The sequence below is a fragment of the Nilaparvata lugens genome, chromosome 1, assembly GCF_014356525.2.
Source record: "Nilaparvata lugens isolate BPH chromosome 1, ASM1435652v1, whole genome shotgun sequence".
NCBI classification, from domain to species: domain Eukaryota; kingdom Metazoa; phylum Arthropoda; class Insecta; order Hemiptera; family Delphacidae; genus Nilaparvata; species Nilaparvata lugens.
In genome coordinates this window covers 31,221,468-31,231,794 of record NC_052504.1, presented here as the reverse complement: position 1 = coordinate 31,231,794, position 10,327 = coordinate 31,221,468, and the positions used below count along the sequence as shown (strand labels likewise).

At 34.6% G+C, this 10,327-nt stretch overlaps 1 protein-coding gene across 1 annotated transcript in view; it reads left to right on the top strand.

The window, feature by feature from the left end:
- LOC111045547 (basic salivary proline-rich protein 3) overlaps positions 1-9,426 on the top strand; it is a 16,268-nt gene extending 6,842 nt beyond the window's left edge. The window contains exons 2-6 of the mRNA XM_039422303.1: positions 403-583; positions 1,547-1,703; positions 3,695-3,736; positions 5,916-5,960; positions 7,002-9,426. Of these exons, the coding sequence (XP_039278237.1) occupies positions 403-583; positions 1,547-1,703; positions 3,695-3,736; positions 5,916-5,960; positions 7,002-7,784 (1,208 nt within the window). The 3' untranslated portion in view covers positions 7,785-9,426. The remainder of the gene's footprint in view (positions 1-402; positions 584-1,546; positions 1,704-3,694; positions 3,737-5,915; positions 5,961-7,001) is intronic.
- Positions 9,427-10,327: the final 901 nt, after the last annotated feature.

The following is a 10,327-nucleotide window of genomic DNA, read 5'->3' as shown; positions in this document are numbered from 1 at the left end:
AAATGTTGAATAAATTGTCATATATTCAAATAATGAATAAATATTCATGTCATTATTCAAAGAAATTTCTCCCTAATTTCACCCTGATTGATTTTTACTGTATTAAATCTAACTGTAAAGGAAAAGGACACTAAACTCTTCAAAATGTTGAATAAATTGTCATATTTCAAATAATGAATAAATATTCATGTAATTTATTCAAAGAAATTTCTCCCTAAAAGGAAAAACAAGGATATTGAAATCAGTCAAGCGCGTTCAGTCGGACTTCTTTAATTGTGTTATCCACATTATAAAATCATGGGAACGATAGGACGGCAAAGTTGTAAATTAATAAAAATATCATCTTTGTCAATGAGAATTCGTATTTTGTTGGGTTGAATTTGATTGAATATTGTTGGCCAGATCTTGACGGCAACGGCTACTGGGACCAAGAGGAGGTGAAGATGCTGTTCCTGAAGGAGTTGGACAAACTCTACCAAGCTGGAGTCCCCGAAGATGACATGAGAGAGAGAGCCGAAGAGATGGAGCGCATGAGAGAGCACGTGTTCCGTGAAAGCGACACCAACAGAGATGGACTGATCAGGTAATGTTGCAGTACACAATTCTCGAAAACTTTGTGGTTGAAAGTATTATTTACTCACTGATTAAGAGGAGTGACTTCCGTTTCGCCATGTCTTACTAGCATCCTCAGACTTCACATATTACGAGATGCAGTAGGAAAAATAAATGGATCAACTACTCTATTTTGACACAGGTAATTTTCATTAAAAAAATATATTACGGTTTTACTACATCATTTTTCACCTTATAAATAATTCATAAGTGAATTGTTTGGATCCCATTCATAGGGCAAATAAGTCATTAAATAAGTACGGTATTGATAAAGTTGAAATTTTCAGCGTTTTGTTGTTGTAGTGAAGACTTGAGTTACGATGTTTACTTTCAATATTAATTCATTAAAAAAATACACATTTTGAAAATTTGCATTGGATAAAAAACAAGTACCTGAAAAATGTATCAATTTATCCATTTCAGTTTTATTAGTAGCACCTTACTAACTACACTAATTCTGTCCGGCAAGTTCAGATACAACGAGGCCTGTTCATGTATTTATGCGAGTGAGTCAACTGTTCTTAGAATTGTTTTGGCAAATGAGTTAACCTAGCATTTTACAATATTTACATGCATTTTACTAATGTTCTTGAGTGTTTAGGTACCGGTGATTGAGGATTATAATGTAGCATTTTACAAGATGTAGGCTACACTTCACAAGATTTACATGCATTTTTCACATGCTCTTGAGTGTTCAGGTACCGGTAAATGAGGATTTTAATGTAGTATTTTACAAAAAGATTTATATTGCATTTCACAAGATTTACATGCATTCTACTCATGTTCTCAAGAGTTTAGGTACCGTTAATTGAGGATTGTAATGTAGCAATTTACAAGATCAACAAAATTAGTGGAAAGAAATCTATTTTATTGACTTATTGTAGAAAATCTATTTATGAGTGTGAATAATCAATCGACTGATGATGATTTTAAGTTTCCAAGAATTCATGGATCAAACGAAAAAGCCAGAGTTTGAGAGGGATGATGGCTGGGAATCTCTGGACCAGCAGCAGATGTACACTCCCGAAGAATACGCTGAGTTCGAGAGGAGACGCCAGCAGGAAATCGAGAAACTCATCAAGGAGGGAAGAGTGAGTAACACTTATCATATTTCTGAAGAAACTTGAGATGTTGTCGAAAATCCACTTTATTTAAATAAATATTATCATTTCACAGGAGCATGCTTTCGTGTGTTCTCTCACATTATGGAAGAGTTCCACAACATCAATTTTCACTCTTCAGAATTAATCATATTCATTGCTTAGGAAAGTGAAAAATCACTGAGGTTCCCTGGATTAAGAGTTGGTGGGAAATGGAGAATACAATTTCATCCACAGAGAGTGGAAAAATAGTTGATTATAATAATCCATTGGAATCGACTAATTGCCTTTATTGAGGGCGGAGTTAGGACTCTACGTCCTCTCTGCCACACAACCCACACAGAGGTAAACAGAGAGTTATAGAACTAGAACTCCTTCAACTATGTTAGAAGTTGATATAATACGTTGTTAGAAGAGATGTTTCGATTGTGCTAATAATTCAGTATCATTATTGTTGAACGGATTTCAATATAATCAGATAGTAAAGTGAATTCGTGTGGCTTTTTGGGTGTGGTGAGTCCCTTGCGGGAAGGTCCCACCTCACCTGAATATACAGAGTGAGTCATATGTATGCGAACACTTTAATAAGTTGGAGACAGCTGTAGATATAATACTGTAACTTTCAGGATAATTACTGGTAAAATACTTTACCTTTTGACGTGCAACTGAATTTCAACCTCACATAATAAGGGGTGACTTAAATTTTGTAACTCGAATATTTTAAATGTAAACACCCATTGTGTGGTACATCATTTTAAAGGCCTTTTTAAAACAAGAAAGATGGCATCAATAAAAATGTTCTATGATACTTGTATCCAAAATGGCGGCTGATTGAAGTTTTAGTTTTTAAAGAAATGAGGGTTGTAACTCAAATATTTTGAATGTAAACACCCATTGTGTGATACATCATTTTAAAGGCCTTTCCAAAACGAGAAAGATGACATCAATAAAAATGTTCTATGATACTTGTATCCAAAATGGCGGCTGATTGAAGTTTTGGTTTTTAAAGAAGTAATTGATAAAGTTCAACCCGCCGCCATTTTGGATAAAGGTATCATAGAACATATTTATTGATGTCATCTTTCTTGTTTTAAAAATGCCTTTAAAATGATGTATAGCACAGTGAATGTTTAAATTTAAAATAATCTAGTTACAACCCCTAAGTCACCCCCTTATGTGGGGTTGACATTCAGTTGTACGTCAAAAGGTATTTGACCAATAACGTATCCTGAAAGTTAAAGTATTATATCTAAAACAGTCTCCAACTTAATGAAGTGTTCCCATACATATGACTCACTCTGTATAATAATTTAAGCTGTCAATGGGCCTTACTACTCTCATACTTCAGCCAGGACCTTGTTTTTCAACAATTAACTTTCTTACAAATTCTTTCTCTCACAAAAATTTGATTGGCTTTAACTTTTGATGTAAATTTGTGAACTATTTTGTAAAAATTGATTACAAAATTTTTTTATTTTGTTCCCAATGAATGATATAACATCACGTTTCTTTATTCAATTTTTTATAATCTCTTGAATGGAAAATTAAAGTTTCATTATATTATTCCAATCTGTTTTGTTGATACCACTATCTTCGTTGTGTAGGAAAACTATTCAAATAATAATTGAAACTAATTTGTTATCACTTCTTCTGTATGTCCAGGAGATTTGAGCTCTAGAGCGCTATTCTGAAGAGATGAACAATTATTTTAAAAGGAAATCAAGAGATAGTATTTTCTACTCAATACAAAGATGGATTTTCAAGAAATTTTATATTATAGGAGACTTTTCTTCCAATCAATATATTTATAACGAAATAAAGTACGATTAAATAATGTTTTATAATTTTGAACTCGTTATTTTTATTGTAAATTACAATTTTTATATCGAATTATTGTAGCCTACATTTTTCGAAGCATAGTCGTTTTTGAATACCTTACTGGCACTTTGATTTGACAATTCTTGGTTGCTCAAATTTTTCAGTTACCTCCACATCCAGGCATGATGATGCCTCACCAAGGACAGGTAAAACACTCTTCCGATTAAACTGCTTTGGGTTTTTAGGGAAGGTGCGAAGAACGCTTGTAATTCATATCATGTCTTGTTTCCCCGATCGCAAGAAATAATTTTATCCCATGGTGCAATTCCTCAGCGACGACTCGAGCCGCGCGGCTAGAGTACGTAATATAAAAAAATCATTAGATTTGATGATTCATCGAGCTGTGCGTCTAACCACGTGGCACTAGTTGCGCGTCTCGAGTCGTCGCAAATGAATTGCACCTTTAGACTGGAAATAAACTTTCTGGATTGCTTGTATATATTTTGCGTATCAAATTTTTTATTGATGATGTGTGCAGAACTTGTACAAAAGCATTATCAAGTAGAAAAACCTGGAATAACTTTCTATCAAGATACTAAATACATTCTTGGTTCCTGCAATAGAAATAATATTATCCTGAAGCTCCTGAAATAGGATACAAACTGCTACGAAAAAAGGAAAAATATCTTGTAAAACTTGATTATCAAAAATTAAGAAATCATTGATGAACTTTCTCCAGATAACCAAAAGTTTGATGGCTTACTTGTTGGAACTAAATGATATTTTCATAAATGGTCAAAGAAATTATACATCATCATCTAATAGCAAGGGAGATGAGATGGAACATTGAGAATGCAAGGGACCAAAGTTTTACGAATGTGAGTATGTATGATTATAAATTATTTTAATAGGCACATTCAAACGGAAAAAAACCGATGTAATACTTTCCTGAAAACTTGGAAAAATCTACAGGCTTAGGTATATCGAGATTGGTTGCACAGGTGCGCCAAAGGACAATAAAAACAAAAGTACTTTAGTTATTGTTTCAATCTGTTTTTTTCCTAATTTTCTTTCATGCAGTCTTGAAAATGACATCAGATCAACGGCGACCCCCATCGCTCATACACTGATGTCGATTTTTTAAATTTGTATCCACTCGTTGCAGTATATCAATCAGTATGTTGGCAATGACGACGCGAATGTTGTTCTTGAAGTCCGTGGTCGATCGACATAAACCAGGGATTTCAAATAACCCCATAAAAGAAGTCGCATTGAGGAAACGCATGTGGAAATGAGCCTTGTCATTGAAAAATGACCGCGTTTTCAGGCAGGTTGTCAATCAGCACATCACATGTATTTTGACGGGCAACAATATCGCGTTCAGTCAACTCTTGAACAACAGCCAATTTATAGGGATGAAATTGAAGGCCTTCATGGAAAATTCGTCGAATAGTGGAGTCAGAATTTGCCATAGCAGCTGAGTGCGAGCCAAACGCCGGGGAGAACGCACATCTGACTGCCTCACTCTTTCGAAATTTTCTGGAGGCTCTGATGGTGCGTTGAAGTCCATTTCTGGGTTTAGCGACAGTTCCACACTCCCGAAATGATTTAACCCACGACAGATTCGAATTACGACCAGGAATGAGTCTGTGAGGAGGAATTTAAAATCGAGCGTGGAAGGCACGTTGCGTAGCAACAACAAGCTCTCAACTGCGAAGGCCCGCTCCTCTCTAGACCAGAGCATGATAGCTACTTACTTGAGGGGTTATTATTTTTATTAAGGAGTATTTAAGGAGTACTATTATTATTATTATTACTTGAGGGAGGATAAACTTGGGAACTCAACTGTCCAGATGCGCCCCCTCTTGCCCCTCTACACGACCAATTCACCGCGCGGGAATTTTTTCAAATAAGTTTCTCTGGCGCACCTTGTAGGTTTCAGATTAACTTAACTTAGATGAAATAACATCAACGCAGCTATTACTAAATCAATATTGTTCTTTGAAATGGGTGTAGGCTATTGCAGTCACTTTTTTGAAAAATAGATAAAATCTACAAGGTTTTGTTTAGGTGGACCAAGTTTGATTGTAATTTTCAGATTAACTTCAAGCTTGCATACTATAATAACATCAACGCAGCTATTACTAATCAATATTGTTAATTGAAGTTGGTGTATTGCCGTATTGTTTCAATACTTTTCATAAGGTGGTGGAAATTAATTTCCTGTCGAAGCTTCTCAGGTATTTAAGGTTTTGGTTGAGATAAATGTACCATAATTTATCAATGTACTTTAACTCAATAATTGACATTATTCCAGCTTTTTAATGGTGGGTTTCAATATTATTCAAGTGTTCTCTATGAATAAGTTTGTTTTGAAATTTTCAGCTACCGCCACACCATCAGGGTATGATGCCACCTCCACAAGGACAGGTAACTAATTTCAATAATTTAAAACATTTATACAGAATTTCAGACTAGACATCTCAATATTTTTCCTACTCTATATTCATGGATGAGCAACTAATCAAGAAAGTGAACTTCAGAATTATATTCAAATGCAGTAACAGTAACATATATAATTATGCGTAATCTTATCTCTATCTTGTCTGCTCTACAGCCAGGGGTGTACCGGGAATCAAAATAGGATGATCTCATAAGTACATTTTACTAATCATTCATACCTCAGGTATAGAGATCATACAAGTCATCCAAATAATACTGCTGCAGTATAAAAATGGGAAAGAAACCCATTGATTCTTTATTGATTGATTCTCTACCACAAATGACAATGTATTGCCAGGTCTTGCAAGACCCATTGAATACTAACACTACATTATAATGGAAACAAATGAACAGTTAACATATTCAGAACAGAAAATAAATATGTAGATGAGTAGATAACTTTTAGAAACAAAGAGTAGAACCTATTTGTTATACAGAATAGAAATGAGAATACACCTGAGATTCAAACTGGTTTAGCTCCTGTAGTGTTAAAAATGTTTCTGTCAATTTAACCGAAGAATTAATGCAGATAATTACTGTGAAAGGACTTCACCCTTCAATCTGATTCCAGTAATAATTTAGGATAATTATCTTGAAAGACTCCAAATGCACATCTTTTTATGACAATTGACAATTTATCTTTCGTAAATTGCTCACAAAACAATATAAGAAAAAGTCACCATTTGAAGCATACTCAGGGTTTATCTGAGGCATCCTATTCTAGGCTGCTGTAGCGAACATAATCCCATTTCACCAACAACCAGACAACCAACAGGTTTCTAAGATTGATTTTTTACAAGTATTTATGAGTTAGTATGATCATGATCATTTCAAGTTAGATCCATATTTACGTTTACTCATACTGTATCTCATGATATGTGATTGGAGGCTGAAAAAAACGATCGTCGTATTTTATCATTATAAAATTTTATCAGAAAGTAAGTAATATTCTTTCATTTATGTTTTCAGCAATATTACCAAGGACATCCTAATCAGTTCAATGAACAGCAAGGTGGGGGTCCTCAACAAGGTTACCAACAAGGAATGCACCCTCAACAAGGAATGCAACCTCAGCAAGGAATGCACCCTCAGCAAGGAATTCAATCTCAACAAGGAATGCACCCTCAGCAAGGAATGCAACATCAAGGAATGCAACCTCAGCAAGGAATGCAACCTCAGCAAGGAATGCAACCTCAGCAAGGAATGCAACCTCAACAAGGAATGCAACCTCAACAAGGAATGCAACCTCAGCAAGGAATGCATCCTCAACAAGGAATGCAACAGCAAGGAATGCCACCTCAGCAAAACATTCAGCCTCAACAAGGTGGTCATCCTCCACAGGGCAACTACCCTCCCCAAGGAAGTCAACCTCCTCAGCAGCCCAACTATCCACAAGGTGGAATTCCCCAGCAAGGAACTGCCAGTCCACCTCAAGGCGGAGTGCCTCAAGGCTCTTTCAATCAGCACTCTAGTACCCAGCCTCCCAGTGTTGCTCCTCAGGGCAGTTTCCCTCACCAGCCTCAGCAAGGCTATCCTCAGCAGCCGCCTCACCCCAACTCCCCGCAATACGCTGCAAATATGGGCAGTCCTCCGCAGGTGAATCAGGGGGCGCCGCCATCTCAGAACAATTTCCATCACCCGAATGCCATGCCACAGGGCCAACCCAACTACATTCCAAACAATATCCAACAGCAAAAACCGGTGCATCCCAATTCAAAGGAGATCAATGCCAACGCCATACCCCATTCATAGTTCCAGCGTCAATTAATTCAGTCGGAAGGAAAGCATAACTCTTTCGGTACCGCTCAGAGAATAGGAACTAGATAAGTTGTGGTAAACCATGAGTCTGATCTACCTGTTCCATGAAAAAAAACGACATAACATCAATTTACTTCACTATATTTTTTTATTATTATTTTATCAATATACCTGGGCAATCCTAGACCATTCGTGCAACATTAGTATTTAATTTTGATTTCACTCACAAACTACCATTTAAAACTACTTAGATACTAATTCAGTTCAAAAACTAAGTTGTTATCAAACTACTATTTCAGTTCCAACTATGTAGAAGTATTGATAATGGAACTGTTGGAAACTGTTTGTGCATCATTGTTCAACAACTGGTCAGCAATGAATGCGAAATAATTTAAGTGATGCTATTTTCAAAGTTTTGCTGGAAACAAAATCTAAACCTTTGATTTCTGAAGAATCTATTTTCTGATACGAACCGAGTATGAGGAACTTCATTTACTACAATATTAATAACAAGATATATTTATAGAGATCACGGGTATGATTACACTGCCAGGTTCAGTGATGAGGAAGATTTGATTGAATTTTTAATTTTATTTAATCATCATTCTATTATTGCTTCAGTGCCCTATTAAGTACAATAGCTGACCTTGAGGTAAAACCAAACTTCTTGCATTTGAGAAAAGAAAGATCTTAGTGTAAGATGTTCACATCACCATAAATGCAAACTATAGAATGGATCATTTATATTTCAAATTAAAATAATCCTCAATGCTCAAAATTAGTACAAAGTTACATAACTCCATGAGAAAAATGGAATTTCTCCACATTGGCTTTTGAGGAAAATTCTATTTGTATGACGATGTTTGAAACCCAAATACTAGTACAAATCTAGATCTTGAGATTCAATATTTTTATGAATCTTGCCATCTTATTTTCCATATTATTTGATAACGTTCTTGTTGAGTTGTGGGAAAATGTCTACTTGCAAACTTATTTCGTTCCACATACTTATTTACTTGGTTGTAATGGCATTCTCAGTAATCAAATTTGAACTTCTATTGTGATATTTATTCGTATTTCGTATTAGTCAAGTGCATTTGGTAATTTTATTTTGTTTGGCATCAGCCGATGACCATCATGAATTCCTTTATTATATGGCTAAGAGCAACGATAATCTTTCCTATCCATAAAAGACTTACAAAACAAAACAGTGTACAAAATAATGTATCAGAGACGTTAGCATAGTCGTTTATTCTCTTACAATAATTTTTACAAGTACTTGTCATTTCTTTTCTTTGTATTTTTGTATTCTTATTTCTTGCAGTTCCTATTGTCACAAATCGTCATTCACAAAACTGTATTGACATTCTGAGTGCCGGTTGCACGAAAGCCGGTCAAATTTTAACAGTAATTAATTTCACGAGAACCAATCAGAGAAGCCGACTTTTCTGAAAGGTCTTCTCTGATTGATTCTCATGAAATTATTCACGGTTAAAATTTAACCGGCTTTTATACAACCGGGCTTTAGCTTTGATTTCTCTCCAAATCCTTGTAACACGTCTTGAAATCTCCTTTTCTCTCAATTATCTACCTTTCAAATTTTTGTAAATCATTTTTCAGGTTGTTTCATAAAAAATAAATATTCCAGTCTTCCTAAATAATGAATTATTCTATCTCAAAGCATGTGACTAATTTCCAATTCGTTAAAACCATTCTTGTTTCTAAAGTTATCAAACAATATTCCTTTATATTATAAGTTTTCTAATTCTTGGAATGTAATGCATCAATGTCATTGTATTGACTGTGTTCATATTTTCGATAATTGCTGTAAATATTGTTCCAATGGAGGGATCTATCTGTGAACGTTTATAGAGTATTTTCAATTTGATTTGTGTCTTGAAAATATATGATGTTCAGATGATATTATTGTCTTCATTTTTGAAATAAGTTTTCATAGTATCTCTATATGTTTTCTAAATACAGTAACAATTCTGAAACTATTATAATAGTAATATATACCATCTATTCTATAAAACCTATATGATTTAATATATAAAAATCATGTTCATGTATCGAGCAAGAGCTTGCTAAACATTGACCTATCGATTTAAGTTCTTTATTCTTTGGTTCTTCATAATACTCATGTTATTGATCATCATTGCTGTTTGCTGATCATCATTATTTCATTATAATCATCATGATTATCCACCTCCAGAGATGATTTTCTTTTTGGACAATACTGGCTGAGGGTGAATTTTTTATGATTGTATGGAATTTAGAAATGCGGATGTGCGTCACGCATTAAAACAATTTAATTCAAAAGCATTTTCTGGCTGCCAGTAATACATTTTTTCTATCAAGTACTGTAAGGTATATTCAAGACTAGAAATACAAGATTAAGTTTTAGAATTTTAACAAAAGTACCGCTATCATAAACAATAAGCAGGTCTGGTAGGTTGGATTTTGTAATAATGTATTTGATGAGAGGTGAATGTTGTGTTAAGGTTATACAAATCGCTTTTGATATGAGTGCCTAG